Here is a 24,938-nt window from a genome sequence, read left to right as displayed (position 1 = left end):
TTTAAAAAATAAAAGTAATAAAATAAAGAAATATACAATATTACTATTTTAAAACTTACAGACTTTTTTACAACTTGAAATATTCGAATGACAAAATCTCGAAGCATCTGGTAGTTCTTCAGGAAAATACGACAGCTTCTCAATTCCAAAGGCTTGCTTAGAGAAATGGGCCAGTAGTGGTGGCATTTGACTATTCCACCTTCAAGCTCTCTGGTTATCATCACAATAACATCAGAGTTGTTTTCTAAAACCATTTGCCAAAAGTCATCCATGGTACCTGGCAGAGGACCTTGAGTAGCTATATAAAAATACTCTTCTCCAGAATTGATTATTCTAATATAACTAGCATTGATGTAGTCCTTGTTTTCCCCAAGAGGAACACGTGTTGAATCGTCTATTACAAAAACAGAAATATCTGGTAGATAAAGGAAAAGCAGGAGTAGCACCACTCATCTTTGCTCAGGGCTCAATCCTGTCTCTGCACTCAGGATCACTCCTGGGGGGACTGGGGGACTATATGGAGTGCCTGGGATCGAACCTGGGTCAGATGTGTGCCAGGCAAACTCTTTATCCACTACTACTTCTCTGACCCCAAAACTGTTTCCTTTTAATCATTTCCTACTAAGTAGTGAAGACTGTCACAAATATTTAGGCACTTAGAGAGAATTCTGTTAGACATTAGGTCAGGGCAGTACCTACTACTCTACTATATATATATATGTATATATATACGTACATATATATACATATATATGTACATATAAGCAACAAGTACTTCTCAAAAGGAGACTATTATGAAAAATGATGGCAAATGTTTTCCTTTCTAAGAGGGCAGGTGACACTTTTCTTTAAAGAAATTTTTTTTTGTATTTTAAGTGAAATCTAAAAGAACTTAATTTTATCATTAAAGAGTTTTTTGCTAACATAAGTATAGTACATTACTAAATTATAAAGGAAGTAACATGTTTAACTTGAGATATTTCAATGTATATAATGAAACACATATATTATATATGATTTTTTCAAACTTGGCAAATATCAAAATCCTAGCACTTTTATAGTTTATTTTTGTTATCCAAACTTTAACTTAAATATTTTTATCGTGAGGCAGCGTCCCTGATCCTCTATTGTCGACAGAGGTCAGAACTACAGATTCCTTCTCTCACTTGAATGAACCGTAGCTATACTACAAGCATAGCTCTTTCGATTTCTCTTTGGGAGACACAAATAGCTTTCTCATCCTTTTTTTGTAGGGTCTCTAAGACATATGTTAGTGCAGGAAGAATGGTTGAATGGAAAAAATGTACCCGGAGCCTGAGTTTCTTCATCCTCTTAACAACTTCTTCAACACTCTTGATGGTGTTGCACACCGCTCTCTGCCTCCTGCACAGCTCTGGTGCCAAGTCATTCATCATGTTTAGTTCTCAACCCAAGTACACATAACTGCTGCATTCGCAGATGTTTGTTCTGTTGAGAGCAAATGGAATGTCAGGAACTAGTTCTTTTCTCATGAACATTGTCTTCATGAGATACAGCTACAGTCCGACCTTTCCACACTCACAGTAGAAGTTGGCCAGCATTTGTGCCGCTTGGCTAATGTTTGGTGCTATTAGAATGATGTCATCAGCAAAGCAGAAGTGGTGTAGTTGCCAACTGTCTGTCTTCATTCCCATTCCTTCCCATTCCAGTCGTTGCACTCCCATTCTCAACAGTGGTACTGAAGAGTTTCGGTGAAATGGTATCACCCTGCCAAACCCTTCTCTTTACGTTAATGATCAATTCCTTGTAGAACGGTGAGATTCTGGTGGTGAATCCATAATACAGCTCTCAGAGGATCCTGATGTACTGAGTTTGAATGCCCTGTTTTACTAGGACTTCTATGACTGCTTCAGTCTCAACAGAATCAAAGGCCTTCCTTAAATCGATGAACGTTAAGCAGAGTGGCATCTTGAAACCTCTCTCGAAACCTCAATGAGTTTGGTCACGGTGTGGATATGGTCAATCATGCTGAATCCTTTTCAGAACTCGGTTTGCTCACATGGCTGTCCTTCATCTAGTGTTCTGCCAATCCTATTCAGGATGACTCAAGTGAACAGCTTGTAGACAACGGACAACAGGCAGATCAGGTGATAATTGCCAATGTCATGGATGTCTCCTTTTTTGTACAACAGAATGGTCCTGCTGATTTTTCATTGGGGCAGAACCTTGCATTCAGACAGGTAGTGTGTGAAGAGCCGAGCCAAAGTATTGACAAGTACTAGTGGCAGATTCTTCAGGTGTTCAGGTCTGACCTTGTCTGAACCGGGCGCTGTACACGTCTTTACCGACGAAATGGCATGGCAGATTTTGGAAGGGAGGACGTTGGGAACAACATATCCATCCTGCAGAATTTGGTATGTGGGCAGGTGGACATGGCTTTCAAGGAAATCCGAGTAAAAGTCTTGGAGAACCTTCTCTATTGCCCTTCTGGAAGATGTAATAGATCCATCAGGACTTCGGAGGGCAGTCATCTTGGTTTTGTAGTTGGCGAAGGACAGGCAAGCATTGTGAATACTTTTCCCGGCTTCAGCTGCATTAGCCAACACTGCTGCTCTTCTGAGCTCGGATGTTAGCTTGTGATTGCCTGAGACTCGAGAAAAACCACTTTGGCAAATGAGCTTGAGAGTTTCTGAAGACAGGTATCTTTGTGGCTTTCTCACTCTCGACATTCCTCGCACAGTCATGGAGGTGCTGAAACAGTCAATCTATAGTCCTCATCAATGTTGTCAACGACGGCATCTTCCCATATTGCCACAATAGTGCCAAAGAGCTCCCAGTTGGTGGTTGTTCTGGAAGTTCTTTTCTTAAATTTTGCAGCCCTTTCTCCCTACTTCATGAAGTAGAATCTCGCACGAAGGAGACGGTGGTCTAATCCCATTTGGAATTTTGGGACAACAGCAACATGGGTCAGAAAAAAAATGTTGACAGAATATGATGTAGTCAATTTTGTTGTGGAACTGTCCACTGGGAGACTCCCATGTCCAGCATTTAGATTCAGCCTTCTGGGACTGCAAGTTACCGTGGATGGTCTTGGTCCACATGATGAACTCAAGACAGTCTCTCGCTCTGTTTGTTCCATCTTAGGCCATGAGTCCCAATGTAGAGTTCTTTGGGCAAACTACTTCTCAGTCCTATCTTGGCATTAAAATCACCGACAATGACCTTGTAGAAGCTGTCATCTTTTTTATAGAATGCTGCCTCATTTGCCAAGGCATCAAAAATCAGATGGGCCTGGGGCTGGAGCAACAGTACAGCACATAGGGCATTTGCCTTGCATGTGACCAACCCGGGTTTGATTCCCAGCATCCCATATGGCCCCCCGAGCACCGCCAGGAGTAATTCCTGAGTGCAGAACCAGGAGTAACCTCCTGGTGTGACCCAAAAAGCAAAAAAATAAAAAAAGAAAGAAAAGAAAGAAAATCAGATGGGCCAAATATGTAAGACTAGAGCCATTACCGACTGGGTTCCATGGGATGTCAAAAGAATGCCTGGCTGCCCACCTACAAGATGGTCAGACTTCTTCGTCAAGACCCTGAACGAACAGTTTGATGCTCTTCATGTTCCTGGAGCGAGCAGACGCCATTGGACTATACTAGCACACGACAGGGACAAGTGGAGACGTTACTGGTGCCCACTTGAGCAAACTGATGAGCAACGGGATGACAAGTGATACAAGTGATTTTTATCATGAGCACACAATCTTATAGTAGAAAAGCTTGGTTTTTACTTTCAAAAGAGATTAAGTATATGAAAATTAATCTTATCCTTTGTCCTGGACTATACCAGCTCTATTGTCCTGGACAAAGAATATACACGTTACAGTACGTGTCTACAATGGCTAAGCCAGAGTGGTGAGGGCTTGGGGTATCAAAAATGACAAATACCTCAGACTATTACATGTTATGCTTTAGACAGTTCATGGCCTGAGAAGAAGCAATGGCTAAAAATAGTGTAAACACTGCTGTAACTAATGCTGTGACAGTGGCTGAAAGAAGCACTTGGAATAGTAAATTTGACCTTCACCATGTTCTAGTACTCAAAAACCATGCCCAGGGTACCCACTGTTCATTTCCAGTTCTTCATCATCACCATGCCTGAGTCAAATTCCCAAGACCAAATGTCATACATACAACCCACTTTTTATCTCTTCCCAAATATGAACAGAAAAATAATTAAAATCATTTTTAGCTTACATGGAAGAATGTCTCGATATCTGTTTTTCTCTCTGTTGCTTAATTTACTCCCATACATGAACTCACCAGGCTTATTCTTAAATTCTAAAGACTTTAAAAGGTAAGAAATATCAGTTATGTATTTAATATTACAAAGAAAAAGAAAAATGTGACCTTGTTTAGTGCTCATAATCCTTAAACCTCCCTATAATATTAGTAACCTGATATTACAGTAGCACTGTAGCACTGTCTTCCCATTGTTCATCAATTTGCTCAAGCAGGCACCAGTAACGTCTCCACTGTGAGACTTGTTGTTACTGTTTTTGGCATATCAAATATGCCATGGGTAGCTTGCCAAGCTCTGCCGTGTGGGTGGGATATTTTCGATAGCTTGCCAGGCTCTCTGAGAGGGTCGGCCGCATGCAAGGCAAACACTCTACCCGCTGTGCTATAGCTCCACTCCACAATCTATCTATCTATCCTCAGATATTATAGTACAATGTAAAATATCTTAAATTTGAGACATAAACAAGAGTTTCTTGATAAGAAAATCTTAAACCCTCTGGATATGGGTTTTCCCTTTTTAACTTCCGTATTTTTTACTTAAAAAAAATCTTTTGCAGAATGTTAACTTTCTAGGACCTTCTTATAACTCTATTATTTCATAAATAAATTTAATACTAACAAAAATTATATAAACAAAAATTATAAAGTATAAACAGTTCCACAATTTATTCTATTTTCTCTCACAATTTATCCCATGAAGAAATAACTGAAATACCAATTAAAGAATCCTTCCTTTCAAAAAAGTTTTAAGTAAACAATCCTTAATTAGAATTTTTGTCATAATGGCCATTACACTCCCAAGTTATTTTCAGTCATATTGTGGCATTTTTCTAGACATCTGAAAACCAAAAAAAAGTCCCAATTCACTATAACATCACATATGCATGGATTAATATTTCTTAACCAGGCATGAATTCAATAAAAATTTATCAAACATTTAGTACTAGTCAGTCAGCCTGTCCTAGATATTAGATTCCAAGGTGAATCCGCAAATGACCTCTTTCTAAGGAGTTAACAGAGACGTCAAAGAATGATCAGTGTACAGAACTATTGGCATAGATAGCAGCAATGAATTGTGCCTGAAGGTAGGAGAAGAAAAGCTCCTAAAAAAGAAACAGCTCTTGAACTGGCCAGCATGATAAAAAAAAAAATTTTTTTTTTTTTTTAGTCATATGAAAGTCTATAAGTAATTGAAAGAAAAAGGAGTGAAGATGAAGGGGTATAATTCCAGATGTGATGATGGGAAGAAAGGCAAAACACATGCAATTATCCTCTTGGGGAAACACTGAATACATGTCATAAGAGCACAGACCATATGATGTAGCCTGAAGGGAAACTGAAATTACCCAGTAAAAAGACCTTATGTGGCATAATCAAAAGAATAAAAATATACCCAGTAGTTTTACTCCATTAGAGTAGTTGTGAATAAAATCCGAGAGTTTATACATTCTTTAAAGCTTTTCAACAACCCCTGAGTAGTCAACATGGCACCACAAGTGTTTTAAATAAGAGTTGGAACCATTGTCGTCAAGAGTAAGGAGCTAGTGAAGGTGTTAAGCATTTGAATAATATGGCCATTTTTAAAATCTTTTTAACATTTTTTCCTGGTATGACATAAAGTTGGAAAAAAATCTGTAGGAAGAACCAGAATAATTCCTTAAAGGAAGAGTAAAAGGAAATACTAGCATTAAGATGTAGTAAAAAGATAGTACAAAGCTAGCTAAATAAAAGTGGTTTGTGCCTATATTTGAATAAATAAATCAATGGAACAAGCACAAGAATAAATCAAAATATGTGTGGGACTTGAAAATATGAGCAAATGACCACTTACATCACTGAAGTTTAGATATTGGACTCATTAAACAGCCATATAATTCTGGGCCCTTACCAAATATCTTATGTCAAATTAAATTCTGGTTGAATCAGGTTTTTACCATAAAAGTGCTGGAAACATGTAATAATTAGTATAATCCTAAAGTGTAAGAGTCATTCCTAAAGGTCATAGAAAACTCTGGAGCCCACAAAGAAAAGAATGTCATACTTGACCCCCCCAAAAATGTTTCTTTCGTGTGTTTATAATCTAAACAACAAAACGAGAAAATTTACAATATATTAAATAAATAATGGATAATTCCTTCATATGTGAAGAGTGATTAATTGAGATTCTATGGTTTACAATAGTATTAATAATGGTTTTTCTAAAACTATAAATTTTAAAAAAAATAAGTGTCCAATTTTAAAAGAAAAAACTTGCACTCTGACAACAGAACAAAAATTACCAAGCAGGGTAAGGGGTCAGTAGATATGGAACAGACTAGAAGTTACCTAGGGAAAAAACTGACCTTGGAATACTTTGATGGTAGCAGTAGAGGTGCAGCAACTTTGTACACCAAAAGCATAAATATTAACACTACTATAAACCATGTTACCTCAATAATAATAATGCATGTTAATTAGAAGAAAGCAATGCCAATGAGATTAACAAGAAATCATTTGTCATTTAAGAAATTAGTAGAATTTCAAAACTTTGTTAGCACTAAAATACTAGTTGCCTTTCTAGAAATATTAGAAATATGTTCTTAAGAATATTCATACATATCACAGGTATACAAAGAGGAGCTTGCTGTTGTTAAAAACAAAGACTAGAATAATCTCAATTTCTGTTGAAAATGACTATTTAAAGAAAAGATCTTTACCCATATAAATTAATAACTATGCAACACTTAAAGGTAATGAGACTTACACATGCTGATCATATTTTTAATTGTTATGTGATTTTTTTTAATGAAAGAAAAATGAGATTGAATACTAAGTAAAGTACATGTCAACAATTTTTCTGGAAATTTACACAACAAAGTTAATAACAGAAGTAGCACTACATAGTAAAAGGTGGAAAATAGAAACTATATATTTTATAATTTTTCATGCTATTTGACTTTTTTTTACTATGTACACCAATGGCTTTAAATCAAGTTTAATAATTAAGAACAAAACCAGTACACTCAATATAATGGAGAAATAAAGGAAATACTTTGTTAGTAATGCTGAAAAGAAATCATATAAAAACTTTTAAGACCAATATATTTACCATAAATTCCTGAAAAATTCCAAATTCTGTTTTCTGAAGCATTTTAAGTGAATCTGTGATGACTGATTGCTCTTTAATACTGAGTATTAGTGGCTGAATCAGACCCATTTGAGTTAATTCCACTTCAGAAACAATTTGTGGACCTAAGAAAGGAAAAAATTCACATTTGTAAATTGTTTATAAAGAGAATTGTTCTTTAGTTTTTTTCTTAAGTAGAATAAAAGCACAGCCACTTAAGGCAAATGAAATTTTATTTTTCCAGAGGAAGGCTCAAATACTTTAAGACTTCCTTTTCTTGGAAAAACCATGAGTATGTAGTTTGAAATTACAAATACCCTCTTGTGGAAAAGGATAAGTGCTATTATATATGCCTGTATTGATAATCATGTCAAGGCAAACACATAAAAAACTTGTCCAGGAAAAAGAGAATGTTTGCCCTCTCAGAGACCATGTGCTGGAAGCCCTTGAAGTCTGAGATGATAGTACAGGGAAAGTCTAACACACCACTCTTATAAAATATATCAAAAAAGCATGGCATTTGCACAGAGTTTGTATGCATACACACATACACACACATGCACACATCACACATAAATGCATATTATGTAAACATGCACATACATCAAAGACCGACTACATATAATGCAATTAGTAGGAAATACATATACAATGTTATTTATAATTATAATTTAAATTTATTGATTGTGCATTTATAAAAAATAATAGAATATATGCCTTCAATAATAAACAGAATCCTTTATATTCTTAAATACTACTAACCATGCTTTTAAGATATTACTCCCTGTGGAAGGAACTTTCCTTAATATAGTCAAAGCCATCTACCATAATGTGCACAGCAAGCTTTATTCTCAATGGAGAAAAACTAAAAGCCTTTCCTCTAACATTAGGTACAAGACAAGATTGCCCACCCTGACCACTTCTATTCACTATAGTATTGGAAGTATTTGCCATAGCAGTTTGGCAAGAGAAAGATATCAAGAACATCAGATAGGACAGGAAGAAGTCAAGCTCTTACTATTTACAGAAGGCATAATACTATACTTAGAGAATCCTAAAGACTCTACCAAAAAGCTCCTAGAAACAATAGATTTATGTAATAGAGTGGCAGCTTATAAAAATCAATGTCCAAAAGTCCATGGTTTTCCTATATACAAATAATGAAAGAGAAGAGATTTAAAAAAAAAATCTTATTCACAACTGTGCCTCATAAAATCAAGCATTTCAGAATCAGCTTAACTAAGGAGGTAAAGGACCTGTATAGAGAAAACTACAAAATGCTGCTCCAATAAATAAACGAGGACATGGGGAAATGGAGACACAGACCTTGCTCATGGATCAAGAGGATTAACATTGTTAAAACTAAAACATTTCCCAAAACATTATACAGAATCAATGCAGTCTCTATAAGGATACCTATGACATTTTTCAAAGACATTGATCAAACATTCCTGAAATTCCTATGGAACAATAAATTCCCATGAACAGCTAAAACAATCCCTGGAAAAAAGAACTTCAAACTGTACTACAAAGCAGTAGTAATCAAAACAGTATTGCATTGGAATAAAGACAGACCCGCAGACCAATGGAATAAAGTTGAATACCGTGACACAGACCCTCAAATATATGATCATTTAATCTTTGACAGAGGAAAAGTAGAACAGGAAAGTCTCTTCAACAAGAGGTGCTGGGAAAACTGGGCAGCTACATGTAAAATAAAATCAGACCTCTTTCTAATGCCATGCAAAAAAGTCAGATCAAAACCTATTAAAGATCTCAACATCAGACCTGAATCCATAAGGTACATGGAAGAAAACATAAGCAAAAAGCCCCATGACATTGAAGATAAAGGCATCTTCAAAGATGAAACATCACTGACCAAGCAAGTGGAAGCAAAGATAAACAAATGGGACTACATGAAACTGAGAAGCTTCTGCAACTCAAAATAAATAGTGTCTAAGATACAAAGACAGTCCATGGAATGGGAAAAATTACTAACTCAATACCCATCTTATAAAGGGTTAATATCAAAGTTATAGAAGACACTGGTAGAACTTTACAAGAAAAAAATCAAACCCCATCAGAAAATAGGGAGAGGAAATGAACAGAAACTTTCTCAAAGAAGAAATTTGAATGTCCAAAAGGCACATGAAAAAATGCTCTTCATCACTAATCATCAGGGAGTTGCAGATCAAAACAACAATAAGATATCATCTCACACCACAGAGACTGGTACAGATCTAAAAGAACAAGCAACCCGTGTTGATATGGATGTGGGGAGAAATGGACTCTTCTTCATTGTTGTTGGGAATGCCAACTGGTTCAGTCTTTTGGAAAACAATATGGACATTGCTCAAAAAACTAGAAATTGAGCTCCTAGCAATATATATTCCACTTCTGGGAATATACCCTAGGGGCCCAAATATGCACAGAAGAAATATCATCTGCACTTCTTTGTTCATTGCAGCACTATTCACAATAGCTAGAATCTGGAAACAACCAGAGTGCCCGAGAACAGATGACAGGATAAAGAAACTATAGTACATCTACACAAAGGAATACTATACAACCATTAGGAAAAATGAAGTCATAAAATTTGCTTATAAATGGATGGACATGGAGAATACCATGCTGAGTGAAATGAGTCAAAAGGAGAGAGACAGATATAGAATGCCTGCATTCATTTGTGTGATATTATATATACAGATATATGTACATATATATATAGTCTCATATATACATATAGTAGCACTGTCGTCCTATTGTTCATCGATTTGCTTAAGTGGGTACCAGTAACTTCTCCATTCTGAGACTTGTTGTTACTGTTTTTGGCATATCGAATACAATACGGGGAGCTTGCCAGGCTCTGCTGTGTGAGGGGATAGTTTCGGTAGCTTTCCAGGCTCTCTGAGAGGTACGGAAGAATCAAACTCGGGTCGGCCTAGTGCAAGGCAAATGCCCTGCCTGCTGTGCTATCAATCCAGTCCAGGTATACATATAGTATGAGACTAATATCCAAGGCCAAGGAAAATAGGGAAACAGGGACTAGAATATCTGGTCAACGGTTGGAAGCTGACCACAAGCAGGTCTGGGTGGTGAAAGGCAGTTAGGAAATAGAAGGGACCTGTATGGAAATAATAAATGAAAATTATCATTTTGGACAGGAACTGAATTTGGAAAGTAGGTAAAGGGATATACCTGATAACCTTTCAGTATCTGTATTGCAAATCATAAGACTCTAAAGGAGAGAGAGAGGGGGAGGAGGGAGAGAGAGAAAGAAAGAGAGGAAAAGTGCCTGCCATAGAGGCAGTGGGTTGGAGGACAGGAGGGAAAGTGGGGACATTGGTGGTGAGAAATGTACACTGGTGAAGGTGCAGGTGTTGGAACATTATATGACTGAAATTTGTAACTGCGTATCTCACTCTGATTCAATAAAAAAAATCACTCTCTTCTTATTCATAGTCTCATAGATTATTATGTATGCTTTCTAATTTTTTTTTATTTTAGGCTCCATGATTTACAACTTTAATGGTAGGGTTTCATGCATAACACATTTCAGCACCTCAGCCTCCACCAGAGTGTCTGCTTTTTTCACCATTGTCCCAGTGCCCACACAGCATCCTATTCCCTTCACCCTCATCATTCATACAGCTATATGCTTCCTACAACAGGCCAGTTATCAACTTGTTATTCCCCTATTATGTTTCTGTATATACTTCCTATAAAAGAGATCATTCTGTGTCTGTTCCCCTCCTTCCAAGGACTTCACTCAACATGAAACTCCAGGCCACTCACATAGCAGCAAACTGCAGCAAATTATTTCTACTTTTCTAATAGCCAAGTAGTATTCCATTGCTTATATGTACTATAGCTTCTTTATCCAGTGATTTATTCTTGGATATTTGGGATGTTTCTGGATTTAGTCTAACAATAGAGCTGCAATGAAAAGGGGAGTGCAAAATGTCTTTTCTCAAGATTTTTTTCGCCCTTGGGGTGAATGTCAAAAAGTGCAATTACTGGTTCACATGGAAGCTTTATTCCTATTTTTCAAGCAAGTTTCCAGATTATTTTCCAAAAGGTTGCCCAGTCAACATTTCCACCAACAGTGCATGAGCTTCTCTTTTCCCTTTCACATACACACCAACACTGGTTGTCTTTCTTCTTTGTGATATATACCAGTCTCACTAGTATGAGATGATATTTCATTGTTGTTTTGATTTGTATTTCCCTAATACTAGGTGATACAAAGCAATCATTCACAATTTTTGGCCACCTGTAGATTTTCTTCGAGAAACTCTTTTTCATCTATTCCCTCTATTTTTTTGATGGGTTGGTTGTTTTTATCTTGGTAAGTTCTACCAATGCTTTGTAAATCTTGGATATTAACCTCCAGTTAGATGAATATTCAGAAAATATTTTCTCTATGTCTGTGGGGTGTCCTTTTATTCTGATCACTATTTCTTGAGCAGTGCAGAAGGTTCTTAATGTGATGAAGTTCCATTTGTTTACTTTTGCTTCTTTTTGTCTTATCAATGGCATTGAATCATTGAAAATACCTCTGTATTCAATGTCATAAAGTTTTCTACCTATGTTTTCCTCAATATAATCTATGGAGTCAGGTCAGATATCAAGGTCTGTAATCCATTTTGGTTTGACTTTTTTTTTGCTTTTTTGGGTCACACCTGGCGATGCACAGGGATTACTCTTGGTACTCCTGGCTCTGCACTCAGGAATTACTCCTGGCGGTGCTCAGGGGACCATATGGGATGCTGGGAATAGAATCCAGGTCAGCCACGTGCCAGGCAAATGCCCTACCCACTGTGCTATCACTCCAGCCCCTGGTTAAACTTTTATGTGTGGTATTAGAAAGAGTCTGAGTTCTTGTTTTTTGCATGTAGTGTCCCCAATACCATTTGGTGTAGACACTTCTTGAAAGAAAACATTATGGAATGCAAATTCAAAACCAGCTCACACAACTGAGATTAGCACATATCAAAAAGAACCAAAGTAATAAATACAGGCATAGATATGGGGTGAAAGAAATGCTCATCCGCTGTTGGTGGAAGTGCCAACTTGTTCATATTTGTAGAAAACAATATGAACTCTTCTCAAAAACTAATAATTGAACTTCCATATAACCCAGCAAATGCACTTGGTCCCAAAGGACCCAAAAACACAATTTCAAAAAGACATGTTTCCACTGCAGTACTATTTGCAAGAGCCAAAATATGGAAACTATTTGCAAGAGCCAAAATATGGAAACAACTGGAGCATGAAACAACAGATGCTGAATAAATAAACTGCAGTACATATACAAAATGAATACTTCTCTCTATAAGAAAACATGGAAACATGCAATTTGCCACTACATGGATGGAACCGAGGCTATCAAGCTGAATAAGTCACTCAGAGAAAGGAAGGACATACATAATAATCTCTTTCATAGTAAGGGAATCAAAATGTTGGGGGAAAACAGACCCTGAGAACTGGCCTACACAACTGAGTTTACCAAGTCCAGTGGGAGGGGTGAATGGAAGTGGACAGGAGAAGACCATGGGATAATGGTGGAGGGAAGAATACCCTCAGGTAGAGAGTAAGGTGTTGAAATGTTGTATGCATGAAACCATCCCATGAACAGTATTGTAAATCATAGTACTTCAAATCTTTTTTTTTTAATGGGAGCTTTATATATACAAGGATGCACTCCATCTCTTTGAGTCATATTTCCAATGCTCAAAATTTTCAGATTTTAAAGATAAAATGCTCAAGTGAAATCGGTTTTTAAAGATTTTAAAAAATAAATGATATGAACAAAAACCAAGCTAATGTAATATTAAAAAATATAATTAATAGACCAGGAATTTTTTAATAATGTGAACATTTCTGGGGCGAGAGAGATAGTATAGCAAGAACTAAAGCACTGCCCTTGCATGTTGCCAATCGAGTTCAATCACCAGCACCCCATATGATATTCCAAACACCAAGCGTGCAGAGACAGGAGTAAGCCCTGAGCTCCGCCAGGGCCATAAAAATTAAATGAACATTTCTAAGAATCTACATAGCCCTAAGAAACTCACCTTATCTTAGAACCTTACTAAACCCAGCAGTTTTTTATAACGGGGGTTCTATTAAACAATAGAATAGAACTATTCTATTGTTCTATTCCTTATTTCTCAAAATTTCCCTAACCTGAAGCTGGAGTGATAGCACAGCGGGTAGGGCGTTTGCCTTGCACGCGGCCGATCCAGGTTCAATTCCCAGCATCCCATATGGTCCTTTGAGCACTGCCAGGAGTAATTCCTGAGTGCAGAGCCAGGAGTAACCCCTGTGCATTGCCGGGTGTGACCCAAAAAGCAAAAAAAAAAAAAAAATTCCCTAACTTTTTAATGAAAGTCTAGGAATTCCAAAAGAAGAGATAACTTTCACACAACAGTTGTATCCATTTTAATCACATATCTGATCCTTAATAGGAAAAGAAGAAAAAGAGGCTCAATACTACCCAGTGTATTCCAGACTTGCTAGAGAAAAAAAGGAAATATGAGAGAGGAATAGAGAGAAATGGTATAATGACTATAATGGGATATAGTACCCAACACTGATTCAATCCCAGTGATCCACTTATTATTAATACAAAACACTCTATAATAACTCCTTTGCCAGTGAACAGTTCAAGAGAAGCAAGCCTTTCCCTTTTCTCCCTCCAGGAACAACAAAGAACAGAGAATCATATTATGAGCATCAATATATTATAGTCATTAACCCTATCATGACCACAAAGTGTTTTTATGAAAAAAAGAACACATGTTCCTGCTGATATCACTATGCAGCATATTGTATTTAATCTAGAGTAATTTCCTGCTTCTGGACTTCTATTATAAAAAGCTAAATTTCATTATTGTTAACATCATTTTGAATTTTTTCTTTTGATTCCTGGCTCAAGAATTCCAATCAAGGTGTGTAGATTAGGCTTCAGTCATAATGATGGTAATCATTGATGGTAATTGTTGTTAAAATTAAGTTTTGCATAGTTTATATAATTTAATTGTATCTAGTTATTTAATGATGACAATATTATGCCGCATGTTTGAACATTAGGAGCCTCCCCACAATGGTCCAAAAATAACACAGTAGATTAACCTTCCAAGAAATCTCCTACCTTTGCCACCACTGGCTGTTGAATGATACTACACTATTAACCATAGAAGAATTAAAAAGTTACCATCACAACTACCAACCACTAAGTCACCTTTAGTAACAAATAACATTGCTATAATGAAATACATGGAACCCCCCACGCCCTGCTATAATGTATAGGAATGACAGAGGGACTTCTTTATACATTTAAAATGTTGGCTAAGTACATATGACTGGCCAAATACATACTAGCTATCAGGATGCATAGTCATATTAGAAGAAATATGTAATTGATATTAAATAAGCTGATACAGAGTACCTGACATAAAATCCATCCACTATTTTTAAGCTTTCTGCTTCTTTTAACCTAATCCATCAGCATATGTATCCCATGTCCACAGGCCAAATTCAGCCCTCAAAATACAGTTTCTAATGCAAGAAACTAGATTTAGAACAAATAAAGTAAAAATCAAGAAGAATTCATTCATGCTTAATTAGTAAAACCAGAGCTATTGAACTATGCATGTTAGTGAACAAGATGTAAAAACATAAGATGCATATAAGATGAATAAAACAATACTTTAGGCAAAAATTAATGTTTTTAAATTGCACATAATCTTAAAAAAATTTTCATTGTAGAGATAGTAGAAGAGGTAAGGCTCATTCCTTGCAATGTAGCCAATGCCAGTTTGAATATTGCGCAACATATATGGCTCCCTGAACACTGTCAAGTGTTATACCTGAGCACAGAGCCTGACCTAGATCCGAAGCACTTCCAGTGTGTTACCAAATTAAAAACAAATAAATAAGTTCATTATAGATATGCATTAGAAGGAAGAAGTAATAGGATTGTGAATTATTTTAATATTAATAACAAAAAATATTAAAATATAATATAAAAATAAGTTTATGTACCTAAAAATGGATATTGAAATCCATAAGAACATGATTGTAGAAAAATTAATCAAACATGTAAGAAAAAAGTAAATAAGTAGCAAAGGAATTTATTCATAGAGCACAGATAAAAGGCAAAAGATAATGCATATAAGGAATTCATCTAGACTTTGGGATGAAATCTGGAAACAAAGTGAGGAATTCAAGAAACTCCTTCATCATGCAATCTTTAGAAAGAGAGCAGTCACTTCTACAGGAAAGGCACTATACACTGCCCAGTTCCCTATCTCCTATTTATGCTAAGAATTAAAAGCATAAGGAAAATAGAAACAAACCCTATTACTCACAAGAAAGGGATTAAGATTCACTCATATTAAAGCTAAAGAGTGTGAAAAAAATCATACAAGACTCATACTGTAATATAGTCCTGAATCCCTGAAGAAAGGGCAAGATAACTGCAAAACAGTCCCTAATGTTCAGATTCATTGCACCTGCATGACAAGATGAAGGCTGAACAATGATGATAGAGAATACCATTCCCAACCTGACCAGATATAAAGCTACAGAATTCTTTTAAAAAGAGCACTTACTTTGGGGATATGGAGAAAATGTGAATACGAATGTTCTCTGGAATAAAGGCATCATTGGGAAAACTAAAGAATGTCTGAATGTCTAAGAAGTTATGGTATGTATATGCAATGGAATACTATGAAGCTATAAGAAAACATGAAATCATGCAGTTTAGTGTAAGTTGGATGAAAGTGCAGGGTAGTGTGTTGAGCAGAAGTAGGCAGGGAAGAAAGATAAGTACCCAATAATCTCATTCATATGCACTATATAGGGAAATAAAATTAGAGAACAGATAATATCAATTGATAACTCTTGATACTTGAGTACAAACTGAGGAATCCATATTTAGGGAGGGGGAAACTTTTTCTCCACTTGGTGGTGATAAGGTGAGGTAACTACATATACCAAGACCATAAATGTCAACAATATTATAAACATATTACATTAATGATAATGATTTTTTTAACTTCAAAAAAAATAAGAACAGGGTAGAGTATTCACAGAGGCAAACTCTTCATTAGCTAAGCTCAAAATACTACAGTAATCTGAAACTAGTGATGCAATGGGTATAATCACAGTATCATCAATCCTCAAACCCTGCCCAGTTCCTGACTAAACCGACTAAATGCCAAAGCCAAAGTGATAGTATAAGAGGGGTGTTTGTCTTGAACACAGACAACCCAGGTTCAATCCCCAGCACCTTATTTGGTCCCCTGAGTTCTCCAGGAATGATCCCTTAGCGCAGAGCCAGGAGTAAGCCCTGATCACTGCCAGGTGTGACCTCAAACCTAAGAATGAATTAAAAATTTAAAAATCAAAATAAATGGACTAAACCTTGCACACTGAAGACCTGAAGACATACCAAATGAAGAACCATGTAAATCTCTGTATATCTCAGTCTCCAGAACACAAATGTCCATAATCACACATAAGCAAGCACATGACATGCAGAAAAAAGTTTAAAATAAATAACAAGGGGCTGGCGCGATAGCACAACAGGTAGGGCGTTTGCCTTGCACGCGGCCGACCCAGGTTCGATTCCCAGCATCCCATATGGTCCCCTGAGCACCACCAGGGGTAATTCCTGAGTGCAGAGCCAGGAGTAACCTCTGAGCATCACTGGATGTGACCCAAAAAGCAAAAAATAAATAATAATAAAATAAAGAAATAAATAAAATAAATAACAAAGTTGTCAAGAGACAAAAATAATCCATAAAACCAAACAGATATAGAAAGTTATGCTAAAATTATGAAGTGATGCATTTAATATGCTAAGATAAATTCTAGCAACTATAGTGGGAAAAGGGGGAAAATGAGGGATTTGGGGGTCAGAAAGACTACAGTGGAAAGGGTGCTTGTCTTGCACACAGCCAATTGGGTTCAATCCTCAGCACCCCATATGGTTCCCTAAGTCACACCTAAGCCTAGAGCCAGGAGCATGCCCTGACCACTATTGGATGTGGCCCCAAAACAAAACAAAAAAATAAGATATCATCTAGGGGCCAAAAAGATTGCACAGCAAGTAAGTTACTTGCCCTCCATGAGGCTGACCTAGGTTTCCTCCCTGGCACACCATATGGTCCTGTGAATTCTTCTAGCAGTGATCTCTGAGCACAGCCAGATATAGCCCAAAGCAACAACAAAAAGATTTAATATTTTTGAAAAAGCATGTAGGCAGCTATGATAGAGAAATGCCTTCTCCAAGACATAAACAGAAACCCAACCTCTGGGCAAACTGAAATCAGGCAGATAATATAAGATGCAGAGGTTTACCATGGGAAATCTTGGGTGATGGGGAGGAGAGCTGACACTCCGATCTCATCTATTATTACATTACTGAACCCCCATGTAATATGCCAAAGACTAACAACAAGGTTCTAGGTTGCCAGCAAGCACCATTACTTGGTGACCTCTCATAAACTGATACCAGTGCTGGTGAACACCATATACATAATGAAAGCAGCTCTCCATAGAACAGATTTTGAGGGCAAACCCTGAAGGAGAGCTCCACCCACCCATAGCAAATAGCTTAGCATGCATACAGATAGAGGGAGGAGGGAACAGGCCCAGACATCCTGTACACAACATCATGTTAAATAGTAAAAAGCTGCTCTTATGACTATGGAGTGTGGTACATTTTCAAAATTTTTCCCCATTTCTTTTGAAGTTTTCTTAGCTCCTTCCTACATTTATATTAGTAAAATGTTTATGAATCTTCTGAAGTACACTCTCTTCAAGGATCTGCTAATAAAAATAGGATGAAGCCATACCAGGGTGAGAGGAGAAGGAATGAGACGGCCCGGGAATCTCTTCATTCTCACTATTCCAGTTGTCTCTTAGTGACTCCTCACTCCACATGTCACTCTCACTAGAAAAATAATTTAGATATTTGTTCGTGAGAAAATGTATACACTTAAGGATGCTGATCATCTATATTAGTAATTCAATTGACATTCTTCTCCATTTCAGTTGAGCCACCCATTTCCATTTTCAGCACAGGGAAGTGGTCCACTTTCAAAGAAATAATTCCAAAGTCCCAATGTCTGATTGCAAACCCCATCTCCTCCCCCTTTTGCTTTGCAAACTAATCTCTTTTGATGAATAGGCCTATCCTATCCTCCTTCTTCCCTCCTTTAGCTATTCACCAAAGTTATTTGGCCTGCCACTGCCTTTTCTGAAGAAATACTCAGAAATTAAATTTGTCTTTAATAAGTAAGTTCCCTTCAGATGTAGAGAACAATAATGGTATGATAGTCTTATTTTTAAGCAATGTTTTGTATAAATTAGTATAGACTAATTAGTATATACCATTAGCATCTCAAAATGCCCTTTGTATTTTATTGTTTCCTTATTTAATGTTTTTGGATGTAACATCTAATTTTGAATTAACTTTAAAGCATGAAGCAGTTGCTTCTTTTGTTTTTCTAGTGAAATTAATTCTCCTTGTTTATAGTTCTTTATATGTAGTATTGTTAATTAACCATGTTAAAAGTTTTTGTTTTTTTTTTTTTTTGCTTTTTGGGTCACACCCAGCAATGCTCCGGGGTTACTCCTGGCTCTGCAGTCAGGAATTACTCTTGGTGGTGCTCGGGGGATCATATGCAATGCTGGGAATTGAACCCGGTCAGCTGCATGCAGGGCCAATGCCCTACCCATTGTGCTATCGCTCCAGCTCCCTGGAACAGGTATAATTTCTAAAAAATATAGTTGTTTACTGAATGTTACTTTAACTGATGAGCAGTGTCCCTTCCAATATCTCCAAACACATGTGTAATGACTTCGGAAGGTAACTGCTGAAATAACAGAGAAATTTAACTCTTTAGGAGGATCTTTTTCTTCATGTTAATAGTACATTTATGGCTTTACACACACATTCTATTTTTAGTCAAACAAGGTGTAATCACTACAATGAGATTCACCTAAATAGCAATCAAAATGTGAGGGTCATTTCTCACTGTCTCTACCCAGACAACAAGACAATCTAAACATAAAGACAAAAAGGCATAAAACTTACTAAATGTGTTGTTATGTCTTCCTGAGACCTCTTTACAAAGATCCTCACAATCACTAGGTCCCAATTTCTTAAGAAATTACTTTTTCTGAGTATATTTTCAAAGACCAAAAAGCACAACAAAGGAAAACAAGATTGTGGCCATGATCTTAGGAAAATAGCTAATTATAACAAGTAATATAAAATAAGCTATTCAGGGCCTGCTAAAGGGGCGGGCTTGGAAAATTGTAAATAATGGTGGCAGGAAGGTGCCATAGTGGTGGGACTGGTGTTGGAATATTGAGTGTAGCAAATCATGAACAACTTTATAAAAAGGAAAAGAAGAAAATATAGTTTACAAAAAATACCACAACTTCTTAACAAAAGCAATTAGGGCTTTAAAAACGAAATTAAAATCCAACATTGTGATTTATACTCCTAGAAAATTTGCAGAAGTATCTATCTCCCTATTAAACATTTTTCAATCTGGCTAGAGTATGGGGTACTAAGCACATACAAGTGACTTTTACTAAGTCACACAAATGATTTTCCAAAAATTACTAAAATAAGCTCTTTTTCTTAAAAAAAAATCATGGTAGTTAATTCTGTCCAGAAGAGATTTTTATGATTAATGCTTATCACATTTAGTTTACTATCATTATATATTATAAACACTGTGTTTATCTTTATTTTAGTTTTTGTATAATCTAATTCAATAATTCTAAGTACGTGTATTCCATGAGATTTTTATTTTAGTCCTCTGTTGCATCTGCAGTACCTGACCCCGGTAAGCAAAATTAAACATAGTCAATGGGAAAAATAATGTTAAAATATTCAACAGCAATAGTTTAGCCCTCATTTCTGTGTCAATGAATCTTCTCATTTATTTGACAGCTTTTCTAGAAACCTAGAATGTGCAGCCATGTCAATAAGGCATTAAATAAGAGACTTGTAGGCTCTGCCCTTAAGAAGCATATATATTCTCATGAGAAGAGGGAAAACACACAAACAATCATAAAAATTACAACTGGCAATATTGTTGATGCAGTACCAGCATACGATTACCTGCCATGTAGTTAAAAGGTTTAAAAAAAAAGGGGGGGGGTGTGAGGGAGGACTTGGAAGCAGAGAGAAAGGAAGCACCCTGAGCAAAAGCAACCTCAGGTCCAAGGTCCATGGTTTGACCTCCACCTTATTTTCCAGCCTCATCTCATGCCTCTCTTTTAAGCAGCATCTATCAGTGCAAACATAGTCCAGTTCCTGTCTTTCCATCTTTTTGAAATGTCTTTTAAGGACTTTTACTTTATAAAGACACTTTTGCCACCTCCTGTTACTGTGTCTATGTGTTTGCTTAATTTCATGAAACTCCCTATACTACTTGATGGCATATATATAGCCATCATTCCAGACACAGTTCAAATAGTAAATTTTAAAAACAAGCATTTCAATGGAAACATATAAATAACCACGCACTCCTATCAAGTATATACATTTTGGGGCTGGAGTGATAGCATAGCGAGTAGGGCGTTTGCCTTGCACACGGCCGACCCGGGGCTCAAATCCTAGCATCCCATATGGTCCTCTGAGCACTGCCAGGAGTAATTTCTGAGTGCTTGAGCCAGGAGTAACTCCTGTGCATTTCTGGGAGTGACCCAAAAAGGAAAAAAAAGTATATAGATTTTGTTGAACAAGTCAGAACATATACTTATATAACCTACTAAGTTTTAGCTTAATATGAATAAGCATTGCATGGAATACAAAGTTGACTTATCACTGTATCACTGTCATCCCGTTGTTCATCTATTTACTCGAGCAGGCGCCAGTAACATTGCCATTCATCCCAGCCCTGAGATTTTTAGCAGCCTCTCCTTACTCGTCTTTCCTAACGACTGAAGGCTTCTTTCAGGGTCAGGAGAATGAGATCTGTTATTGTTACTGTTTTGGGCATATCGAATACGCCACAGGGAGCTTGCCAGGCTCTGCCATGCAGGCAGGATACTTTCAGTAGCTTGCCGGGCTTTCTGAGAGGCATATATATTTATTTCTCTCTCTGATGATATGTCCAGGAATATGTTCACTCATGTGTGAGGCTCGGCCTGAGCATGGGGAAAGCTGCCTGGAGCGTGGTGGCAGTTGGATAGGGAAGGCTGACTGCCCGGCCTGGGTCCCTTGGGCAGGGAGGGCTCTCACCCGCCCCCATCTGGGCTCCCTGAGTGAAAACAGCCTGGCGTGGAGAAAGTTGGCTTTTATTTTTTTTTTTGATAATTTTTTTTAATTGAATCACCATGTGGAAAATAACAATGCTTTCAGGCTTAAGTCTCAGTTATACAATGCTGAAACAACCATCCCTTCACCAGTGCACATATTCCACCACCAAAAAAAACCCAGTATACTTCCCATCCCCCCACCCACCCACCCCCGCCTGTGTAACTGATAAATTTCACTAAATTTCACTTTACTTTCTTTTTACTTTGGTTACATTCAATATTTCAACAAAAAACTCACTATTATTGTTAGGAGTTCCCCACTAGAGTCAGATCTTCTGTGAAGAGAAATGAGGTCGCACAGCCGCTATTGCGGCCGCACGATTTTGGATTTCTGTATTTTAGCAACTAAGTCCAGGGAAATTTCTTCCAGAAATTAGATCATTGCAAGCTTGTAATTCTCGTCTGTGGTCCTCATAATATGGCGGTCGCCACGCCCTTATTCCCCCCGCCCCCCTCCTTCCCCTCCTGGGCAGGCATGGGGCCCGTGGCTTAGTTCTCAGTCTAGAGACATTCTGCAAGGGGGCTGCCTACCAAAAGTAGTTTAGCTGGCCTCTGGAATCATGCTCATGCAGCCGCAGAGAGGCTGCATACACGCAGCCCCCAGGATCACATCTCGGCGGAGAATTTTATTTATATTTTAGAATAATTTGACCAATTTCTAATATTTTAAACTCCAGTGGACAAACTAATTTCATTGTGAATAATACATAAAGCATAAACTTTAAAAAAAAAAACTTCACTCTCATATATTTTTTAGGTGCTTTAAATCTCTCTTTTACTATTTGGGAATTTAATCCACCTGGAATCCATTTCAGTATAAAGTGTACTTTATCCACTCTGCTCAGCTACCAAAAACACTGATCTCGCATTTAGTGGGACCAAAGAACCAACACCTGAGTTTTGCAGAAGGTTCCAGAAAAGGATCCACAGCATATTTAACAAATCTTTTAGGCTTGACTTCTTAAGGAAGCTTAACAATATTTTAGAGTCATCCCTGGTGTAAAGCAGTGAGATCACAAGGTTCACAGTCACCCAGGTTTAAGTGCCTCAAGTTGCACAGGAACCTGTGTCTCTTACAATAATCTACATTAATCTAAATTCTGGAATTTGCAGTAAGGGACTTCCCACATACACCCTAACTGTATTTTAACCAAGACTTTTATCATTCTATTCATAAAGTTTCAAGTCCACATAACTGGTAGGCTACATGACTGATATTCCACCTTTATCAGCTCTACTGAGAAACAGGGTGTTAAATGGCTAACACAAAACCAGTTTCTAATTTTGGTTCTGTCGACCAGTACTGTATGCAGTTTAGAGTTTTCTTTTTCCTATTAAAATAAGCCAGCACTGAAGATTGAGAAAACCATTCACATACAAGGTTGCCATGTATGCATGGACCTTTTCCTGGAAACTTTCAACAGTTTCACTGTTCTTATTTGCCACTTCCTTCCTTCCTGTAGCATCATTCCTTAATTCCATTAGCTTTCAAATAAATCTTGATAACCTGCAGTGCCAGTCGCCCTCTCTACCACACTCATTCTTTTTCTTCCTTTCCTAACACAGTCATACTATTCATGACTCTTCCATTTTCTGAAAAAAGATCATAAGTCAGCAGATCAAATCTCATAGACATATACAACAAGCTCTGAAATTTGTATTGAAATTCAGTTAAATCAATTTTGAAGTTTCAATTATGGTTATCTTTAATATGTTGTTTAATTAGCCACCAATATGATATTAAGATCCAAGAAAATATAGTTTAATCAAATGTCAACCCATAATTTTTTGCTACTGCTTAATGAATAAACCACGGGTTCTTTTTATTTCTCTACTATAAATACATTAAACTTCTATTATAATTTTTTTCTCTGACCCATGAATTTAGTGTACCTTTATATTCTGTATGTTTCATCTGTTTGTGACTGACTTCGAGCTGAATTGTTTTTTATTTTAGGGACTATAGTACCTCAGAGATTATTTGACATTTACTGAGATGTATTGTGGTTTGACAGATTACAAAATTGTATAACTTAGCCATGTGGGTTTGAAAATAATATAATCTTTAACTTTGGGATGCAATTTCTATATATGTTCATCACATGTAGTATATTATATTCTAATTTTCTATACTCTGTAACTGTTAATAAGAGATGATTTTATAAGGTTCATTATCATAATGAACTTACCAATTGTTCCTTGAAATTCTATCAAGTACTAATGACTTATGCATTCTATATAAAAATAGCTGATATATTCTAAAACTGCTATTATAAACTTCTAATTTTATATTTTCCCTATGAACAGTACTGGATGCTTTTTAGTTTTGACTGTCCAACCTGCTATTATGTAGCTACAGCTCTATTTTGTTAGTGTTGCTCCGTATATTTTAATTGTTTTTACTTGAAGAGAGGGGCTTGGAGAGATGATATAGGGATTAAGTACAATCAGGCACTTACCTGTCTTTCATGCAGCGAGCTCCAGTTGGATCCCTGACACCGCGTATGATTCCACAAGCACCTCCAACTGCTGTGGGTGGCAAAAAAAAAACAAAACAATAACTACAACAACAATTATAATAATATGTGAGGTTTTTATTAGTTTTGGAGCCACACCCAGTGATGCTCATGTTTTGCTTCTAGCTCTTTACTCAGGGAGCACTCCTGGAGGTGCAGAAGAGACCAGATGTGGTTCTAGGAATGAAATCAAGGAATGCCACATACAAAGTAACTGCCTAATCCTTCTATTATCTCTTCATCTCCATTGCCTACGAAATTTTTATGCAGCCCATAAATATGTAAAATCACATAGATATATAAAATAGCACTGTAGCACTGTCTCCCATTGTTCATTAATTTGCTCAAGTGGCCAACAGTAACGTCTCCATTGAGACTTGTTACTGTTTTTGACATATAGAATACGACACAGGGAGCTTGCCATGCGGGCAGGCTAGTCTCGGTAGCTTTCCAGGCTCTCTGAGAGGGACAGAGGAATCAAACCCGAGTAGGCCACATGCAAAAAATGCCCTGCCCACTGTGCTATCGCTCCAGTCCAGATATATAAAATAGGTATATATAAATTATAAAATACGAATAAAATATTTACTGACAATAAGTCATAAAGAAATTTACATTTAAATGGCCCCCACATTCTATTATGTAACTCCATATAGAATTGCAATCCACATTTTAAGAAGCAAG

The 24,938-nt window shown here is 36.8% G+C and overlaps 1 protein-coding gene across 1 annotated transcript in view; it reads right to left on the bottom strand.

Moving 5' to 3' along the window:
- Positions 1-24,938, bottom strand: part of PTPN20 (protein tyrosine phosphatase non-receptor type 20) — a 42,391-nt gene that overhangs the window by 8,258 nt on the left and 9,195 nt on the right. The window contains exons 3-5 of the mRNA XM_012932471.2: positions 7,366-7,508; positions 4,233-4,323; positions 60-394 (exon numbers count right to left, since the gene is read on the bottom strand). Coding sequence (XP_012787925.2) covers positions 60-394; positions 4,233-4,323; positions 7,366-7,508 — 569 coding nt within the window. The remainder of the gene's footprint in view (positions 1-59; positions 395-4,232; positions 4,324-7,365; positions 7,509-24,938) is intronic.

The sequence above is a fragment of the Sorex araneus genome, chromosome 11 (assembly GCF_027595985.1).
Source record: "Sorex araneus isolate mSorAra2 chromosome 11, mSorAra2.pri, whole genome shotgun sequence".
NCBI lineage: Eukaryota > Metazoa > Chordata > Mammalia > Eulipotyphla > Soricidae > Sorex > Sorex araneus.
This window is presented reverse-complemented; position numbering and strand designations above follow the sequence as displayed.